Here is a 20,051-nt window from a genome sequence, read left to right on the forward strand (position 1 = left end):
TGCCTGTAATGCAGCTATGTGAGAGGCTGAGGCAGGAGAATTGCTTGAACCCAGGAGGCGGAGGTTGCAGTGGGCAGAGATTGTGCCACTGCACTCCACCTTGGGAGACAGAGTGAGACTCCGGCTCAAAAAAAAAAAAAAAGTTATTGCTTTTATAATTACTATTCCCATTTTGCAGATAAAGAAATGGAGGCCCAGGGAGCTGAAGTTCTTTCCCAGCATTTGCTGCCAGGAGTCTCTCCACCATGAGGAATGAGGCCAAGGGTAAGTCCATCTAACTCTAGAAACTGGCCTTCTAGCACCCCGGGCTGAGTTTTCCTCCCCTACCCTTGCACCTCACTCAGGCAGTCAGTCCTTGGGAGAATGAATGAACATGCAGGAGACCTCACCTACCACCAGGGTCCTGGCCCAGTGCCCTGAGCACCTAACAGCACCAGCCTCCTCCAGGCTTTTCTGGCCGCTGTGACTCCCCCCAATACCCTCAACACAGTGACCAGACCACTTCCCTGCTCAAAGTTCTTCCACACATCACCAATGCTGACAGATCAGTGCTACATTCCTGTTCTAGGCAGACAGGAACCATCACAACCTGACTCCTGCCTGTCATCCTGGCCTTCCAGATTCACATTGGACAGGCTGGAGAGACACATACTTTGGTCAATTTTGCAAAATACAATAAATAACCAAAGAGATACACAACACTGGAGGCCAGGCACTGTGGCTTATGCCTGTAGTCTCAGCACTTTGGGAGGCCGAGGAGGGTGGATCACCTGAGGTTAGGAGTTCGACTAGTCTGGCCAACATGGTGAAACCCCATCTCTAGTAAAAATGCAAAAAATTAGCCGGGCGTGGTGGCATGTGGCTGTGATCCCAGCTACTCCGGAGGCTGAGGCAGGAGAATCGCTGGAACCTGGGAGGCGGAGGTTGCAGTGAGGGGAGATCACGCCACTGCTCTCCAGCCTAGGCGACAGAGCGAGACTCCATCTCAGAAAAAAAAAAAGATATACAACACTAGACTACTAGGAATTTAGGAATTCCCAGAATAAGACAGGTCCTTCTGCTCCCTGACTGCAAATGTTCTCTGCTGTGCCTGGACTTCTCTTCCTGTCTTCTATACCCCAACACACACACACACACACACACACACACACACTCTCTCTCTCTCTCTCTCTCTCTCTCTCTCTCTCTCTCTCTTTATTTCTCCCCTTCCCCCTCCCTTATTCCCAGAATAAGACAGGTCCTTCTACCCCCTGACTGCAAATGTTCTCTGCTGTGCCTGGAACACTTCTCTTCCTGTCTTCTATACCCCAACACACACACACACACACACACACACACACACACACACACACACACTCTCTCTCTCTCTCTCTCTCTCTCTCTCTCTCTCTATTTCTCCCCTTCCCCCTCCCTTATTCCCAGAATAAGACAGGTCCTTCTACCCCCTGACTGCAAATGTTCTCTGCTGTGCCTGGAACACTTCTCTTCCTGTCTTCTATACCCCAACACACACACACTGATTCTCTCTCTCTTTATTTCTCCCCTTCCCCCTCCCTCCTTCCCCCTCCCAATGCTTGTTGGCCTGGAAAATTTCTTCCTTCAAGTCTCAGGCCAAAGGAAGCCAAAGTGTCCCCAGCAGACTTAGGAACTGCTGGCCCAGTGCTCCCTACATCCGTACATTTCCCCACTAAAGTGATGACCACACTGTTCTCATCAGTTACATGTCAGCGTCCTCACCTAATTGTGCTCCAGTGGCCAGGGCTGGAATGTTTTTTGTCTACATTTTGGAAGCCAGCGTAGGGCCTAGGCCCACAGTACATCCTCCATAAGCACGGGTCGAATGAATGAATACACTGGTGAAGGAACCACAACTCATCCTGGCAGGTCAGAGACGGCACAGCCTCAGGGACCCAGGAGTGAGTTATTAAACTGGCAAAGACCAGAGCTACCGAACTTTGAGTTTATCCAGTCTCAAACTGTTACTCTACTGAGAATAATGAGGTAAGGCTCAGAGCAGGGCACACAAGTTAGGGGCCAAGCCAGAATCGACGCCAGGCTTTCTGGCTCTTGGCCTTGGGCTAATTTCACTGCTTCAGCCCAAGAGAAGTGTAAATCTGCTCTGTGTAACTGGGAGGCCCCACTGGCAGTTCCATCCCTTGCTCCTCATTTCCCTCACTCCCACATGAGAGAACCACTGTAGCCAAACTCACCAAGCCTCAGTTGCCGCATCTTTCTAATGGCGAAAATCTATGGGGACTCCCAGAGCCGCAGGAGGGCTCAGAGAGATCAGGATGTGAAGGCAGTGGTTTAGGGGGCATGTTAGAAGCACTGGGCTCTGAGGTCAGCCAGAGCAGGATTTGAATCTCAGTTCTGTTCTGCCCCTTGCTCCCTGTGTGACCTGGAGCAAGTGACCCTCCCTCTCTGAGCGTCACTTCGTCGTCTGTAAAATGGACAGTACGAGTCTAACTGCGCCTGGGAGTGCGGATGAAACGCAATTAGGTGAGCCAGGCAGTGAACACAGAGCTGGGCATGTAGTAGGCGCACAATAAGTGCTGGTTAATATCACCAGCATCGTTACCCCAGACTGCTTTCCCCACTTCGCTCCTCCTTCGATCTACCAAGGACTTACCTGCCCCCTCCTGCCAGACGTGCTGTGTGTTGGTGACCTTTAGTTAGTTTGACAAGGTAATTCCTGCCCATGGCTTAGAGGCAACACACTACTCAGATAACCGTGCTTGCCTGCTCACCCAAAGAGCAGCGAAAGGAAATTCTGGGCTCGGTGGGGTGACTCATGCCTGTAATCCCAGCACTTTGGGAGGCCAGGGTGGGCGGATCACTTGAAGTCAGGAGTTAGAAACTAGCCTGGCTAACGTGGTGAAACCCTGTCTCTACTAAAAATACAAAAATTAGCCAGGTGTGGTGGCACACACCTGTAATACCACATACTCAGGAGGCTGAGATGGGAGAATCGCTTGAACCCGGGAGGCGGAGGTTGCAGTGAGCCGAGATGGTGCCACTGCACTCCAGTCTGGGAGATAGAACCAGACTCCATCTTAATTAAAAAAAAAAAAAAGACCTGGCGTGGTGGCTCACATCAATAATCCTAGCACTTTGGGAGGTTGAGGTGGGCGGATTACGTGAGGTCGGGAGTTCAAGACCAGCCTGGCCGACATGGTGAAACCCCGTCTGTACTAAAAATACAAAAAATTAGCCGGGTGCAGTGGCGCGCACCTATAATTCCAGCTGCTCTGGAGGCTGAGGCAGGAGAATCACTTGAACCTGGGAGGCAGAGGTTGCAGTGAGTTGAGATGGCGCCACTGCACTCCAGCCTGGGCGATCAAGCTAGACTCCCTCTTAATTAAAAAAAAAAAAAAAAAGGAAATTCTGAAATGGATGGGAAAGTTCGTGTTTTAACAGCAGCCCGGCAACCTCCGTGCATCCTGATCTCCCTGAGCCCTCTCTGCAGCCTTAAGTCTCCACAGACTTTTTCCTAATAGACAGATGTGGCAACCGAGGCTCAGTGAATTTGGCTGCAACCCTTCTCTCATCTGAGAATGAGGAAAATCAGCTCCTTTATACCCCAAGCTGTGCGACCTCAGGCAAATCAGCTCACCTCCCTGGGCCTCAGTCCCTTCATCTGTAAAATGGGCACACTGTCTCTGTAGTGCCCAGCCTAGTGCTGGACGCAGCGCCAACAGCGGTGAGTAAGAGCGTCAGCCTCTCACCAAGAGAAGAGACCCCATGAGCCAGCCTGTGGCTGCTGGAGATGGCCAGGCCCCTTCTGTCCTGCTGTGAAGGGGGTGGGAGGGAGCGGGTCTCAGCTCCCTGCCCTTATGGAAAACCTAGCCAGAGGCTTGAGTGTTTCCAGACCTCTCTGGGCAGGGGATGGGTTACGTAACGCCAGATGTTTGTGAAACTGGCTCAGGCCCAGGTCTGAGACACACTTTGTAATCCCAGAGCCACTTGTAAGCCCGCTCTCCCTTCCCCCATACCTGGCTCCCCCTTGGCCCAGGGCTGGCGAGAGGAGGTTGCTGACTGGAAGCTTTCAGCTGTGTAGATTATTCCATCACCCCTCACTCCAAAAGCTGAAAGCAGCCCCCAAGCCTGCCCCGGAAGTGGAAAATCCACTCGCTTGCTGAGACCAGGGTGAGTTTAAGAGCTCTGCCCCCACCTCTCCTGTCATGCGAGGGCCCCAGCTGCCTCCTCCTCAGCCCCCACTCTCTCTCCTTTGCTTAACAACCCCCTCCTCCCTCCCCTCCCCATGTCTGTCCACCCTCACCCCTCCAGCCCCCACTGGAGCCAGCCTACCCTTTGCCACCTGAGGACCCCCAGAGACAGCAGGAACGGATTGAACAGCGTGGGCCGGTCCCCGGGCATCCGCCATGAGGTCACCAGTCGGCCCTTGAGCGGGCTCCCAGCCTTGCCCTCTGCTGGCCTCTTGTCTGCCTGTCAAACAGGGTCCAGTGTTGGCCCCAGGTCCCTTTGGTGGGATGGAGGCCCCCCTGGCTACAGCCTCCCCTGCCCATTTTGTGGTGCCCCCCTCCACGGAGCCCCAGGGTTCCCATCTTTCTTTCCTCCCAGAACTGCCGAGACAAGAGCCGGTTAACTTGTTCTCACTACGTCGTGTTTGACTGAGCAGCTCCCAGGGCTCAGCACCCTTGAAGGTGTGCGCGTCATTGCCCTAAAGTCAAACCACGGGCGCCAGCTGGAGGGGTACAGACCACAGGTGTGTTTCCACCCACAGAGTCTTTTCAGAGTATTTCACATTAGGTTAGAGATCTCACATATAAATACATATCTCCAGTGTTTCTTGAAATATCGAAAGATGTGGAAACTCTGGGCCCGTCTTCCCCATGGCAACAGCTATCTGGAACTGAGGAGTCACACGAGTGCCCTCGTCCCCCCACTTCTCACTGTTGTTACCTGCCTGGCCTTCAGGGCGTTAGGTTTGTGACCCCAGCTTAAGCAAAAGGGATGAGTTGTGGACTTCTACAGACACGCCCAGCAGAGCCCCTAAATGCTCCCTCTTTGGAGTCGTCCTCATTGGGGAAACCAAGGCCCCAGTGAAGCAGAGGCACTTGTCAAAGTCACACATAGCAGGTTACTGGGAAGGTAGGAGAGAGCCCAGGTGTCCTTGCTCTGGAATCTGCACACTGTCTGGAAGCGGAACTTGAAGCATCAAAGCACAGGTCCAAGAGGGCTTTGGGGGTAGGGGTGCCCCCGACTCTGCTACCACATCTCCCATCACAGCCCTGACCACAGGCATGCAACTGTCTCACTTGACTGAACTCCTTGATGGTGCTCCAACTCACCTGTGACCCACACCCGGGTATACAGAAGGTGCTCACTGAGTGCGTGTGAATGATGCATAAATGAGGTGGTTATCAGTTCTGACCAGTCAAGGCTGCCTAGGGGTGGGGGTAGGTTGAGATATTTTCCACGTTGATGTGCCAGGCCCGTTTCATGGAGACTAGAGGGGCACCCCTGCATTGCTCCCCGTTCACTACTCTGGCTCTAGGAAGTATGAAGAAATAGCCCAGAAAGAGGAAGAGCAAAGTTGTCAGAGCCCCTGGGAGGGCTGGCAGCACCTTTAGTGACCAGCATCCCCTGTCCCCTCCCATTCCACAGATGGGAATACTGGACCCCTCAAAATTACAGCACTGCCGTTCAAAGCCACGCAAGAAATCAGGGCAGGGACGGGAGCAGCCTGGGTGGGGGGCAGGTGGAGGTGCAGAGAGAGCGCTGGGTGGTTCCTGGGCTGGGTTCTAGTCCCAGTACAGCTAGCCACTGACTGTGTAGCCTGGGACGACTCCCCTGCCTCCATTTCCTCATCTGCACAGTGAGGGTTTGGGCAAAATTCCCCCAGCTTTGACTCACGGCAGGGCCCAATTTGGGGGCTCCAGGCTGCCCGACGGATACTCCCTGCCACACCTGGCTCTTCAGGAGGCAGCAGGGGGAAGAGCAGGACCAGAAAACACAGCCCCAAACAGTCTGTCTCCTCCTCCCCCACCTCCTGCTGCCCCATGGCCCTCAACTCTGATCTCACCTCTCTGGAGGCTGAGGGTGACGAGAACAGTCTGTTTGGCAGGTCACGGGGAGGGGCAGGCAGAGCTGTGTTCACCAGCTGCAGCCAGGCCGCAGAGCAGCATCTGTGGGTCCCACCCCCGCATATATCTCTCCCGCCTCCAGGACCCTGGAGACCCTCCAGGCCCGGCTGACTGTGGGCACATCCTCAGCTCTCTGACTCATGCTCCTAGAAGCCCTGCTCTTTCGACCTGGCTTGGCCGTCTCAAACCGGAAGGATCTCTTCCCTCAGAGACCACTGGGGCCAAACCGTCATTTGCCCAGGGAAAGACATTGACCTTTTCAGGCCCAGCAAATGAGAAGCACGGCCTAGGGTTCTGACCCCAGGACCGCCCACCTACCCAGGTCCCCAAGCCAGAAGGTGGCTCCTGCAGAGCTCCTTCCTCAAGGCCCCACCATGCACACAGATGGCCCCATGGGAAAGCCAACTTTGGCCTGGATGATTCCAGGGCTCTTCTGAGGAATGAAGCCCATCTCCAACCTGCTTCCCCTTCCCTTCCCCACCATGTGTACCCGTGCCCATGACCCAACTACCGAGTCTGCCTGCTTCTGGTCAGTCAAGGGGTCTTGGCCTCTGCTTGGTTCTGACTCCTCAGGCTCCTCTGGTTGGAACTGGAGATTAAAAAAAGAACACAGCTTAGCCTAACTTATTCTCCAGAGTGCATGCATCTGTCCACCTCATCCATCCATTCTATCATCTGTCCATGCAACACCCATCTAACATCCAGCATCAGTAGATCCATGTATCCATCTAACCATCCAGTGTCTATCCCACATGACTCACCCTTATCATGTATCCAGCATCCATTGTCTATCACCCATTCATGTATCTACTCTCCATTGATCCATCATGTATCCATTTACCCAATACCTATATATCCCTCTCTCCATCCATCATCCATCTATCCATATCTCCATCATCTGTCCACCATCTATCATGTGACATTCATCCATCCATGCCACATCCATCCATATTCCACCTAGCATTCATCCATCCATTACCTAAGCAACATCCATCATATATCCACCACCACCATATATTCATCTATCCATCATCACCCATCCAGACAGCTGTTGCCATGGGAAGACGGGCCCAGAGATTCTACATCTTTTGATATTTCAAGAAACACTGGAGATATGTTTTTTGTTTTTTGGTTTTTTTTTTTTTTGAGATGGAGTCTCGCTCTGTTGCCCAGGCTGGAGTGCAGTGGCCAGATCTCAGCTCACTGCAAGCTCCACCTCCTGGGTTTACGCCATTCTGCCTCAGCCTCCTGAGTAGCTGGGACTACATGCGCCCGCCACCTCGCCTGGCTAGTTTTTTTGTATTTCTTTTTTTTTTTTTTTTTTTTTTTTTTGAGACGGAGTCTCGCTCTGTCTCCCAGGCTGGGGTGCAGTGGCCAGATCTCAGCTCACTGCAAGCTCCGCCTCCCGGGTTCCCGCCATTCTCCTGCCTCAGCCTCCCGAGTAGCTGGGACTACAGGCGCCCGCCACCTCGCCCGGCTAGTTTTTTGTACTTTTTAGTAGAGACGGGGTTTCACTGGGTTAGCCAGGATGGTCTCGATCTCCTGACCTCGTGATCCGCCCGTCTCGGCCTCCCAAAGTGCTGGGATTACAGGCTTGAGCCACCGCGCCCGGCCTTTGTATTTCTTTTTTAGTAGAGACGGGGTTTCACCGTGTTAGCCAGGATGGTCTCGATCTCCTGACCTCGTGACCCGCCCGTCTCAGCCTCGCAAAGTGCTGGGATTACAGGCTTGAGCCACCGCACCCGGCTGGAGATATGTATTTATATGTGAAATCTCTAACCTAATGTGAAATACTCTGAAAAGACTCTGTAGATGGAAACACACACATCCAACAGGCGTCTATTTATCATTCATTCAACATGCATCATTGATCCATCACCCATTCCCACATTCACCCTCCATTCATCCTTTATCCACCCACTAACCCCTCTGTCCTCCATCTTGCATGCATCCACTGAGCTGCCCCCTCCTTTATGTCAGGCCCTGGGCCACAGCCAGGGTTACAGAGATAAAGCAGGCAGAGATCCTGCTTCTGTGGAGCTTTTGGGGAAATTACAGCCCCATTAGATGGATGTTGCATGGACATATGGAAGCAAAACTGCCAAGCCCAGAAGGGAACCATCGCTAGGAGTGACTGTTCAGGGAAGGCGTCTCAGGGCAGGGCGTCTGACCTAAGGCTTGAACAATTAACAGGCGTTTGGTGGCTGAAGAGGGAAAGGAAGAGCACGTGCAAAGGCAGGGATATATCTTCACAGGCCCTGCAGCCAGCTCAGCACCAATGAGTCAAATCCGGAGTGGAAGGAAGGGAAACCAGCCTTGAGTGCCATGCCAAGGATTTTCTTTTTCTTTCTTTCTTTTTTTTTTTTTTTTTTTTTTTTTGAGATGGAGTCTGGCTCTGTCACCCAAGCTGGAGTGTGGTGGCGAGAGATCTCGGCTCACTGCAACCTCCACCTCCTGGGTTCACACCATTTTCCTATCTCAGCTTCCCTAGTAGCTGGGATTACAGGCACCCGCCACCATACCTGGCTAATTTTTTGTATTTTTAGTGGAGATGGAGTTTCACCGTGTTAGCCAGGCTGGTGTCGATCTCCTGACCTCATGATCCGCCCACCTTGGCCTCCCAAAGTGCTGGGATTACAGGCGTGAGCCACCGCGCCTGGCCGTGCCAAGCCAAGGATTTTCATAGAGAGGAGCAGCTGGAGCCCTGGCAGGACCTGGTGGTTCCTCGTTTTGTCATCTGTGAAATGCCTTTCAGCACATAGTGCTCCCATCCCTTCTCAGCCACCATCTCCCAGCCTCCTGAGAACCCTGAGCTTCACCATGACACTGAAGAATCTTTCTAACTGGGTCCCCACTTCCTTCTTGACCTGGCCGGCCTACAGCACCAGCAGGCCCCGGGACACAGCACCGTGTCCTCCTCAAGCTGCCTGTGGTCTGTGTGCCTTCCCAACAAGCCTGACAGCAACCTGAGGGCAGGACGAGCTGACTTATCCCTATTTCTCTGATGTTCGTGCATTGAGTTGATCAGAGGGTCAACTCATCAAAGCCACGGAAATACAGGGGAGAGGATTCTCCAGTCCTCCCATGGGCTCAGGAGCTTTGTGACCTGGTGGCTAAAAGTACAAATTTAGGCCGGGTGTGGTGGCTCACACCTGTAATCCCAGCACTTTGGGAGGCCAAGGTGGGCAGATCACCTGAAGTCGGGAGTTCAAAGCCAGCGTGACCAACATGGAGAAACCCCATCTCTACTAAAAACACAAAATTAGCCAGGCATGGTGGCACATGCCTGTAATCCCAACTATTCAGGAGGCTGAGGCAGGAGAATAGCTTGAACCCAGGGGGTGGAGGTTGCAGTGAGCCGAGATTGCGTGATTGCACTCCAGCCTGGGCAACAAGAGTGAAACTCCGTCTCAAAAAAAATAATAGGGCTCAAGCCTGTAATCTCAGCACTTTGGGAGGCCGAGACCATCCTGGCTAACACGGTGAAACCCCATCTCTACTAAAAAGTACAAAAAAAACTAGCCAGGCGAGGTGGCGGGCGCCTGTAGTCCCAGCTACTCGGGAGGCTGAGGCAGGAGAATGGCGTAAACCCGGGAGGCGGAGCTTGCAGTGAGCTGAGATCCGGCCACTGCACTCCAGCCTGGGCGACAGAGCGAGACTCCGTCTCAAAAAAAAAAAAAAAACAAAGAAATAAAAGCACAAACTTTGGAGTGGATGCTTTGATCTCATTTCTCACAACCTATGCATGTGTGACCCCCAGCAAATGCCTAAGGAGTCTGAGCCTCAGTTTCTTCATCTGTCAAGTGGCAACTGCCTTCTATCCACCTAGGGCACATATGGCAAGGTCCTGGGGCCCAGCATGGGGTGCACCCTGATGCCTGGAAGCCCTGCTCATCCTGGGGGAGGTGGCAGCGGACTTTGCAGCGAGATGAGGAGGCTTTAGAGAAACAAGCAGGAACCCCCACAGCACCCCAGTGCTGCCCGTCAGAGAAGTGATTGGACCATCTTACAGAGGGAGAGAGGCTAGTGTTCAAAACCACGTGCCGTCCTCCGAATGAGCTATTGCCAGGGTGCAGGACTCTGGCCTCCAGGACCCTCCCTGCCCACCATCTTCAGATAAAGAATGTTCTGGGCTTCAAGGCAGCACCAAAGTACCACTGAAGCAGGGGAAGGGTGAGCACCTACTGTGTGCCCGGCGCTGGGCCCACTTTGCACACGAGCCTCATTTAAGCAGCCTGTTTTGGCAGCTAGCTGAACCCAGTGAGCATTGATGCACCCCCTTCTCTGTGTCTGAGAAGAGCTGTAGGGGCCAGAGAGGGTAAGCGAGGCTGTCCTGGACTCAGGAACCTGGGTATCACCAGGGGAAGGGGCATGACCACACTGGCTATAGTCCCAGGTGGGGTCAGGTGTGTGCCACCAGACACAACATAAACCAGGTATGGTGGAGCCAGGAGGGGAGCAGGCCCTGGCCAGAGCATCTTGCTTGAGGCCTCAGTGTGGTCTGCACTGAGCGGATCTGGGTTTCGCCCATGCCCCACCAGCAAGTGGCTTCACCCTGCGCGTCAGTTTCCTTATCTGCAAATAAATAGTGTATTTCTCACTTGGTTGCTAAGGAGACTAAATGGTAAAAGTACACATCAAACATTCAGATCAGGGCTTGGCCCATAAACACTTAAAACGGTGTTGCTCATCATCAGTATTGGGCCAGTTTGGTGGTCGGGATGGGTTGTGGTCAGCAGGGAGGCTGAGGTCTGAGCCTGGAGGGGGATGCAGGAGCTGAGGCTACTCAAAGGGGAGGCTTTTCCAAGGAGACTTGGCTGTGGGGGGCTGACTTTCTGGCTACCCTTGGGAGGGGGGAACCTCCTTACCTGCAGCTCTGACAAACTGGGGCCCTCTGCAGTGCTCCTGCTCCCCAGGGGGCCCGTCTGCTCTAGGCCTGCCAGAGTTACGGTCGCTGGTCCTCTTGTCACTTTGGTCTTTGGCCACTGGGTGGAGGTGCAGGCAGGGCTGGGCGGCTGGGCCAGGCTCTGGGGCCACGGTGCGGGGCTGTGTCCGTTGACTGGGGTGGCCTCGGCCCAGCCTTCTGGCTGACTGTGTGACTCCTGCTCGGGGACATCCTTTGTGCCTGGGGGACCCATCTCTGGCCCTGAAGCCCTGGCCAGGTCATCCCTATGTCCAGCTGGGTCCTTGCGGGGCAGCCTGGCCTGCAGGAGCTCCAAGAGGCCCTCCCAGTCCAGCCTGGGGAGACGGGCCCAGGCCCCCTCTCCTGGTGCCCGGAGAAGACCAAGCAGGTCCCTCCAGTCAAGCTCGGGTCGCCTCTCAGGGCCATGCGAGTATGGACACGCTCCCTCTGCCCCCCAGCCCACAGTAGTGGGTGTCTCAGGGCGCCTGGATTGTGAGGACTCTGTGGGGCCTCCCCAGTTCTCAGGGGGGCTTGTGAGTGCGCTTCTCTTCCCTAGTTCTCTGGGGGGCTCATGGGTGGCCGCCTCCTCCCAGGCCTCTGGCTGTCCCCAGCTCTCCCTGTACTCCCCAGGAGGGCCCCCCCATGCTCCCTCCAAGGCTTTGGCTGCCCCCAGGCCTCCCTCCTGGCTGCTCCAGCTCCTCTCCAGGTGTCTGTGAGGGCCCTTGGACCCTGGCGGTTCCTCCTGACTCTGCCACGCCCCCAGAGGCTGTCTTGGGCCTGCTTGGCCACTCTCCAGAGGTCTCTGTGTCTGCAGCTCCCTCTCAGGGGTCCTGGCTGATGTCCTGGGAGGTGGCGGGGACCCCTGGAGCCGCCGATCTCCCTCAGGTCTCTTCTCAGGACTCCGAGAATGAGGGGGCTCTGCTTGGCTCCGCCAGATCAGTTCTGCCTGTTTGGCAGGGCGCTTGGTCACCTGGGGATGAGGTAGGGAGGTGGGTGAGGCTCTCTCTCTGGGGACCTCGCTGTCGGCTCTGCCTTTCTTAGTCAGGCCCCCAGAGAGGCAAGGCTGTGCTCACACAGCAGCCTGGATGAAAGCAGGCCAAAAAGCACACAGGGTCCCTGCCCTCCTCCCCCGTCGGGGGTCAGCTCTTCCCTTTCACCCGCTTTCCTCGGTTCCAGAAAAAGATCTGCAAAGACCTGCTCCCATTCTTGGCTTCTCACCCCTCTCAAAGATACTGATTCCAACTTGGGCTATCAGGTGCCAGAACCTCCACCACCAATACCCCATTCCACTGCAGTGGGCCTGGCCCCCTGGGTTTTGTTAGAGATACAAATCACCCTGAAAGAGAGGGCCCTTAGAGCCAGATTCATGCATCAAGGCTTTCCCTGAAATCTGCTCAAGACAGCAGTATTGGCAGCAGTACTGGCCAGGTGCGGTGGCTCACGCCTGTAATCCCAGCACCTTGGGAGGCCGAGGTGGGTGGATCACCTGAGGTCAAGAGTGACCAGGCTGGCCAACATGGTGAAACCCTGTCTCTACTAAAAGTACAAAAATTAGCTGGGTGTGGTGGCACGCCCCTGTAATCCCAGCTACTCGGGAGGCTGAGGTAGAAGAATCTCTTGAACCCGGGAGGTGGAGGTTGCAGTGATCCAATATTGCCCCACTGCACTCCAGCCTGGGAGACAGAGCAAGACTCCATCTCAAAAAAAAAAAAAAAAGCAGTACTTAGTAAAGGAAGGGGATAGCATGGGACAGGGGCTGTCTTCCAAGGACTAATATGAGGTCTTGTGCAATTTGCCAAGAGCTTCTGGCCCTTGGGGAGAGGGGAGAGCTGGAGACCCATGATTGGACTCCGACCCTTTCATAGAGGACCTTCCTGTCCAAGCTCCCTGCCTGGCTTCTAGCAGGAGGGAAGAGGCAGTGGCCGCCCCTTGGGGTGTGGGGCCCCAGACAGCTGGCAGTGCTCACCTGCCTGCTGGGGGCAGGGCTGGACTGTCTTCGGAGAAGTTGGCTCTGGCCTTGGCTGGGCCGCTGTGACCGTCCCTCGTCCTGGGCCTGGAAGGCCCCCGCTGCCTCGGACTTCCTATGAGCAAATGCAGCCACTCCTCTGAGGGACTGTCCCACTCCCAGCACCCCAGTCCCTCTGCTCCCACCTCCAAAAGAAGATGTGGGAGAGCCAGGGACCCACTGCAAACTGGTTGAAGGGCCCTAAGTAAGGGTGACTCTCAGGGCCTCAGTTTCCCCTTCTGAAAAATGGGGGTAGTTAACACTGCTCTATTCTGCCTCATGAGGCTCTTGAGAAAATGACAAGAAAAATGGGGAGTAGAGGTGTTTGGGTGGGGAGGGGGATCTGGCCCTGACCATGGCTATCTTCTGTCTCATCCAGTACTACCTGTGACTAACCACCACCCCACCAGCAGCCCACTAGCCACCCCCAGACACAGGTTAGACTGGTCTTTGCAGGAATTAAGATTTATTGAGCACCTACTGTGTACCAGGCACCCGGCACACATAATCATAATGGCAAAGCATTTATTGAGCGCTTCTTACATTCCAGGGGCCAAGCGCTTGTATCATGATCTTGTTCCATCTCACACAGCCCACGAGGTGGGACGACAGAGCCAGACTGCTGTGTGCCCCCATGTTCCATTCTTTCTGCCCTTTTCCTGTCCATATTGTAAATTTTGGATTTCTTGAGGCTGGGCGCGGTGGCTCAAGCCTGTAATCCCAGCACTTTGGAGGCCGAGGCAGGCGGATCACAAGGTCAGGAGATCGAGACCATCCTGGCTAACACAGTGAAACCCCATCTCTACTAAAAATACAAAAACATTAGCCAGGCATGGTGGCGGGCACTTGTAGTCCCAGCTACTCGGGAGGCTGAATTCAGCAGGAGAATGGTGTGAACTCGGGAGGCAGAGCTTGCAGTGAACCAAGATCGTGCCACTGCACTCCAGCCTGGGTGACAGAGCAAGACTCCATCTCAAAAAAAAAAAAAAAAAGTTGGATTTCTTTTCCTTTTTCCCTCCCATCACCGTTAACCAACAGAATCCCAGCACTTAGCCTTGAAAATGCCAGGCCATCCTAGCTGTTGGCAAGAGCTCTGAGCAAAATCAGAAGAAAGAAACATCCTTCCCGACTACTCCAGAGAGGCCAACATGAACTGTCCAAGCAAATGTCATTTTTTTTTTTTTTTTTTTTTGAGATGGAGTCTCCCTCTGTCATCCAAGCTGCTAGAGTGCAGTGGCGCAGTCTCAGCTCACTGCAACTTCCGTCTCCCGGTCTCAAGGGATTCTCTGTCTTAACCTCCCAAGTAGCTGGGATTACAGGCATGAGCCACCACGCCTGGCCCTGGGCAAATGTCATTTCTAAGACACTGGACTTCAGGCGTTGTTGCCGCATCCGATGAAGATCATCTCTAACTTGTTAGTAAAAAGTCTAGTTCCAATTAGTTGTCTTGCTTACTAACTGGGAGGCATGGCTGTTAATGTTTAACGTGGTATCTCTATCGACAAGTAGAAACACCAAACAACCTAGGCTTATCTCTCTCTTCCTCTACCTAAGGGGTCACAACAAAAGACCCAAGTGCTCAGTGACTGTTTATTTTGGTTGGGTCTCAGTTAGCAAATGGAGCTGTGTCTTTGGTGGATGAACCGAACCAGGAAGAGAAGCCTGAAAAAGGCCACCCTGTGGTGGGCCCAGAGTAAGGCAGCAAAAAGGGAAGTAAGAGGAACCTCTGCTCAGGCCTCCGTAGGACCTGCTCTCTGCCGTGGGCCTGTGCCTGAGGAACCATGCTGGAACACCACCTTCAAAAGTATGGGATTGGACAGAGCGCAGTGGGTCATGCCTGTAATCCCAGAACTTTGGGAGGCTGAGACCAGGCTGGACAACATAGTGAAACCCAGTCTCTGAAAATACAAAAATTAGCCCAGGCACAGTGGCTCATGCCTCTAATCCCAGCACTTTGGGAGACTGAGGTGGGTGGATCACTTGAGGTCAGGAGTTCGAGACCAGCCTGGTCAATATAGTGAAACCCAGTCTCTACTAAAAATACAAAACTTAGCCGGGCGTGGTGGCACGTGCCTGTAATCCCAGCTACTCAGGAGGCTGAGGCAGGAGGATTGCTTGACCCCAGGAGCAGTGAGCCGAGATCGCACCACTGCACTCCAGCCTGAGCCGCATAGTGAGACCCTGTCTCAAAAAAAAAAAAAAAGTATGGGGTTGGGAGGCCAGGTACAATGTCTTTATATCTGTAATTCCAGCACTTGGGGAGGCTGAGGTCAGAGGATCACTTGAGCCAAGGAGTTTAAGAAAGCCCTGGCAACAGAATGAGACCTTGTTCTAGGAAAAAAATTTTTTTAAATGAGCCAGGCATGGTGATACGTGGCTATAGTCCCAGCTACTTGGGAGGCTGAAGTGGGAGGATCGCTTCAGCCTGGGAGGTTGAGGCTGCAGTGAGCCATGATCACGCCACTGCATTCCAGACTGGGCGAAAGAGCAAGATCCTGTCTCAAAAAGAAAAAAGTATGGGGTTGAAGTTTTTTGTTGTTTCATGTCTTTTACCAATGTCATTAGAATCAGAGCCATAAAGCACAGTAATTTGAGTTGTTAGCAGTTATTGGCAGCTGGTTCAGACAGGAGCCAAAGTTCCCTGGAAGAAGTGTTTCTGAGCTTGAGGGCTCCCTGAGCAGGCTGTTTGTAATCTTTTTTTTTTTTTTTGAGATGGAGTCTCGCTCTGTGGCCCAGGCTGGAGTGCCATGGTGCAATCTCAGCTCACTGCAACCTCTGCCTTCCGGTTTCAAGCGATTCTCCTGCCTCAGCCTCCCGAGCAGCTGGAATTACAGGTGTCTACCACCATGCCTGGCTAATTTTTGTATTTTTAGTAGAGACGGGTTTTACCATGTTAGCCAGGCTGGTCTCATTTCAAACTCCTGACCTCAGGTGATCCGCTTGCCTCGACCTCCCAAAGTGTTGGCATTGCGGGTGTGAGCTACTGCACCTAGCCAATTTGTAATCTAATTTGAGGTGAGTGCGTTTCCTTACTCTGTGAGAGCTGAAGTCCTTAGACTGAATTTTCCCCTGAACTGGGGTATAGGAGCCTCGATGAAGCAAGAGCCCAAACATGACCCCGTGGGCCGTTCCTCCCTAATGGGGAGGAGGGGGAGGACAATAGTGGAAACACCCGGTGAAGGGAAGCAAGGCACTTGTGTGTTCTCTTCTGGATGGATGCATTTTCCATACGAACTCCAGCTTGCTTGATGAGCATTCCTCCTGAGAACTCGCCTTCCTTTTTTCCCCCATGTGGAATTGAGAGAAAAGAGCGAGGGACTCAAGAAGATTCTGAGACCCCAACAGAGACCCGGTTTGTCTGATGCTGAAGCAACAGCGTGTCCCCGGGGCCACCTGTTCCCAAGAGTTGATGTGACCACACCAAGCATGACAAAGGAAACATGTTTCCTTTGGAAGCTTAGATGGGCTCTTCGACCTCCAGAGAGAATTAAAGGCGCAAAGCCATCAAGTCTAGTAAATCCAATGAAGTCTGTGTTTTAAATTCAAATGACCACAGAATGCTTACATGACTTTAAGAGATTCCAAAGGCATCTAAGGAAAAAAAAAATAAGATCAAGCCAAAACTCCCAATGCTTTGATGTGATAATCTTTTAAGAAAAAATTTCCAGACTTGGGACAATGCTTGGACAGAGTAGATGCTCAATAAATACATATCGATGAGGAAATGAGAGAAAATAAAAGCTCAGTCTTACAGCCACCCACCCATAAACTCCAGTCTGTCCCTTACACACACACTACATAGTTTTAAAAATTTCCATCTTCAGAGGATGAATGGTTTTCTACTTGGAAAAGGTGCCAGATAAGAGGAAAAAATTTAATTACTCAGTAAAATTATAAAAACTTCCCTAAAAGGTAAATAATCGATTTCAAAGAGAGTAGAATTAAATGTACAGGAGTGATCATGTAAAAACAAATGGTTAATAAAAGTGTAAACATATTTCTCATTTATATTAGTAATATAAACACCTTATCTCTCTAAAATTATCCTGGAAAAAAGGAAAGAAAATTAATTAACTTTGGCTTAAAGACCTTAATGTCCCTACTGAGTTAATAGTTAAAACAAAGTTAGGAAAATTGACATTAGACCAGAAATAGTAATCATAAAAAGGTCAAAGACACTTTGGGAGGCCAAGGTGGGAGCATTACTCAAGGCCAGGAGTTTGAGACCAACCTGGCCAATAAAGTGAGACTCCATCTCTACAAAAAATAGAAAAATTAGCTGGGCACAGTGGCGCACACCTGTAGTCCCAGCTACTGGGGAGGCTGAGGTGAGAGAATCCCTTGAGCCTGGCAGTTTGAGGCCGCAGTGAGCCATGATCATGCCACTGCACTCCTGCGGGGTGACAGAGCAAGACCCCGTCTCAAAAACAAAAGGTCAGGCCATGAGCGGTGGCTCACACCTGTAATCCCAGCACTTTGGGAGGCCGAGGTGGGCGGATTGCCTGAGCTCAGGAGTTCAAGACCAGCCTGGGCAACAGGGTGAAACCCTGTCGCTACTAAAAATACAAATAAATTAGCCGGGCATGGTGGCGGGTACCTGTAGTCCCAGCTACTCGGGAGGCTGAGGCAGGAGAATTGCTTGAACCTGGGAGGCAGAGGTTGCAATGAGCCAAGATTGTGCCACTGCACTCCAGCCTGGGTGACAGAGTAAGAATCCATCTCCAAAGAAAAAAAAAAAGTCAAAGACAGTGAAGACTTTTAGGGTGAAACTACTCCATGATGTTACGATGGTGGATACTTGTCATTATACATTCATTCAAGTCCGTAGGCTGTACAGACTTGAGTGAACAGTGAACTTTGGGTGATTTGTCAGTGTAGGTTCATGGATTATAACAAATGTATCCCCTACTGCCCAGTGCAGTGGCTCACCAGCCCTTTGAGAGGCCAAGAAAGGAGGATCCCTTGAGGCCAGGAGCTGGAAACAAGCATACGTGTCTAGTACAGGATACTGGTAGTGGGAGAAGCTGTGCGTGGAACTCTCCGCTTTCTGTTCAATTTTGCTGTGAACCTAAAACTGCTCTGGGTTTTTGTTTTTGTTTTTAAGGCCAAAGAAAGAATTATACTAATACTGGAGACCACATGGTTGTCATCTGGATATTACATGATCAAGCTTACTGGAAAAGGAAATTTGAAGAACAAGAGATAAGGTTTCTTTTTTCTTTCTTTTTTTTTTTTTTGAGATGGAGTTTCACTCTTGTTGCCAGGCTGGAGTGCAATGGCACAATCTTAGCTCACTGCAAACTCCACCTCCCAAATTCAAGCGATACTGCTGTCTCAGCTTCCTGAGTAGCTGGGACTACAGGCGTGTGCCACTACATTCAGCTAATTTTTTTTTTTTTTTTTTTTTTTTTTGAGACGGAGTCTCACTGTGTTGCCCAGGTTGGAGTGCAGTGGCATGATCTCGGCTCACTGCAAGCTCCGGTGCTGGGATTACAGGAGGGAGCCACCGCACCCAGCCAAGATTGATCAGGTTTCTCATGCAGATTCAAATCCAGGAGAAAACTTGCCCAAGGAGCAGCAAAGAGGAATTTTAGATACAAAAGATTCCATACCCTTTAGGGTGATGAAAATGTTCTAAAAGTTAGATTGTGGCAGTGGTTGGACAACTTGGTAAATATACTAAAAATTCACTGAATTAGATACACGGAAAGTTTTGAGACTTCCAGACTGCTTTTTGTTGCTGTTGTTCTCTTGACCCTAACTAATGGAATTCTAGCTCTGATCCTTGAAAACTCGAGGGCTGGAACTTCTAGGGTGAGAAATCTCAGCCGGATCAGGAGGAAATGCTCCCCTTCCGCGGGGACCAGTGCTGCTGACCAAGGAGACTCAAAAGACACCTGGACTTTAGTTGTTTCAGGATGTTTGACTGCTAAAAATCTGTAATTCTGTGAGCTTTCTTTCTTAAAATAGGGTGACTCTGGCCATACTTTTTTTTTTTTTTAGACGGAGTCTCGCTCTGTCGCCCAGACTGGAGTGCAGTGATGTGATCTTGGCTCCCTGCAAGCTCCACCTCCCGGGTTCAAGCCATTCTCCTGCCTCAGCCGCCTGAGTCACTGGGACTGCAGCGTGTTTTTTGTATTTTTAGTAGAGACAAGGTTTCACCGTGTTAGCCAGGATGGTCTCAATCTCCTGACCTCATGATCCGCCCGCCTTGGCCTCCCAAAGTGCTGGGATTACAGGCGTGAGCCACCATGCCTGGCCCTGGCCATACATTTTTAAATTGACATAACAGTTTTCTGAAATGCATAGGGACCCATGAATTTTCTTTGCCAAGGCAGGAAAAAAAGAATGGGCACTTTCTTCCTCTCCCTCATGCACGGAAGAAAAAAAAACCCGTGAGTCTGAATCAAAGGGTTTGAGAGTTCACTCTCATTATGGCCAGGTGCGGTGGGTCACTCCTGTAATCCCAGCACTTTGTGAGGCCGAGGCAGGCGGATCACTTGAGGTCAGGAGTTTGAGACCAGCCTGGCCAATATGGCAAAACCCCATCTCTACTAAAAATATTTTAAAAATTAGCCAGGTGTGGTAGCGGACCCCTGTAATCCCAGCTACTCGGGAGGCTGAGGCAGGAGATTCGCTTGAACCCGGGAGGTGGAGGTTGCAGTGAGCCAAGATTGCACCATTGCACTCCAGCCTGGGCAACAAGAGCAAAACTCCGCCTCAAAAAAAAAAAAAAAAGAAAAAAGAAAAAGAGTTCACCCTCATTTGAATGAATGGGCTCATGTTCCCCTCCATTACAGATGAGGAAATTGAGGCTCAGGTAGGTTAACTCACTATATCAGGTCACATGAGTTGAAATGTGACTTTGACCCAGGATTTGGACTCAGCCCTCATGACTGCAGTCTTTGCTGTTAACCACTGGGCTATGCATGACATCACTTAACCACACACACACACACAAGCAGAAAACTCCTAATATGCAGAAACAGAGAAATGGAGTGATTTGCCCAAGGTCACACAGCCAGTAAATGGCAAG

At 52.0% G+C, this 20,051-nt stretch overlaps 2 protein-coding genes across 28 annotated transcripts in view; one reads left to right on the forward strand and one right to left on the reverse strand.

Annotated features, from left to right (window-relative positions):
* Positions 1-20,051, reverse strand: part of TRIOBP (TRIO and F-actin binding protein) — a 78,107-nt gene that overhangs the window by 29,797 nt on the left and 28,259 nt on the right. For 9 of the 14 annotated variants that reach the window (XR_012418752.1, XR_010578343.2, XM_045363663.2 and 6 more), the window contains 4 exons: positions 12,977-13,091; positions 10,976-11,980; positions 6,619-6,696; positions 4,309-4,446 (listed from right to left, as the gene is read on the reverse strand). Coding sequence is in view for 11 of the 14 variants with exons in the window: in XM_045363663.2 (XP_045219598.2) it covers positions 4,309-4,446; positions 6,619-6,696; positions 10,976-11,980; positions 12,977-13,091 (1,336 nt within the window). In the remaining 3 variants the exon portion in view is untranslated. Of the gene's footprint in view, positions 1-4,308; positions 4,447-6,618; positions 6,697-10,950; positions 11,981-12,976; positions 13,092-13,470; positions 16,607-20,051 lie in introns of those variants that run through there. The other 5 variants (XM_045363665.2, XM_074003818.1, XR_012418753.1 and 2 more) reach the window with 5 other exon arrangements.
* Positions 1-20,051, forward strand: part of LOC102125944 (guanine nucleotide-binding protein G(I)/G(S)/G(O) subunit gamma-10-like) — a 45,019-nt gene that overhangs the window by 1,030 nt on the left and 23,938 nt on the right. For 9 of the 14 annotated variants that reach the window (XR_012418754.1, XR_010578348.2, XR_010578347.2 and 6 more), the window contains exon 2: positions 179-264. The gene's annotated coding sequence lies outside the window, so the exon portion shown is untranslated. Of the gene's footprint in view, positions 1-178; positions 265-4,012; positions 7,414-18,119; positions 18,741-20,051 lie in introns of those variants that run through there. The other 5 variants (XR_010578346.1, XR_010578345.1, XR_012418755.1 and 2 more) reach the window with 5 other exon arrangements.

This window comes from Macaca fascicularis, chromosome 10 (genome assembly GCF_037993035.2).
Source record: "Macaca fascicularis isolate 582-1 chromosome 10, T2T-MFA8v1.1".
Classification (NCBI taxonomy): Eukaryota; Metazoa; Chordata; class Mammalia; order Primates; family Cercopithecidae; genus Macaca; species Macaca fascicularis.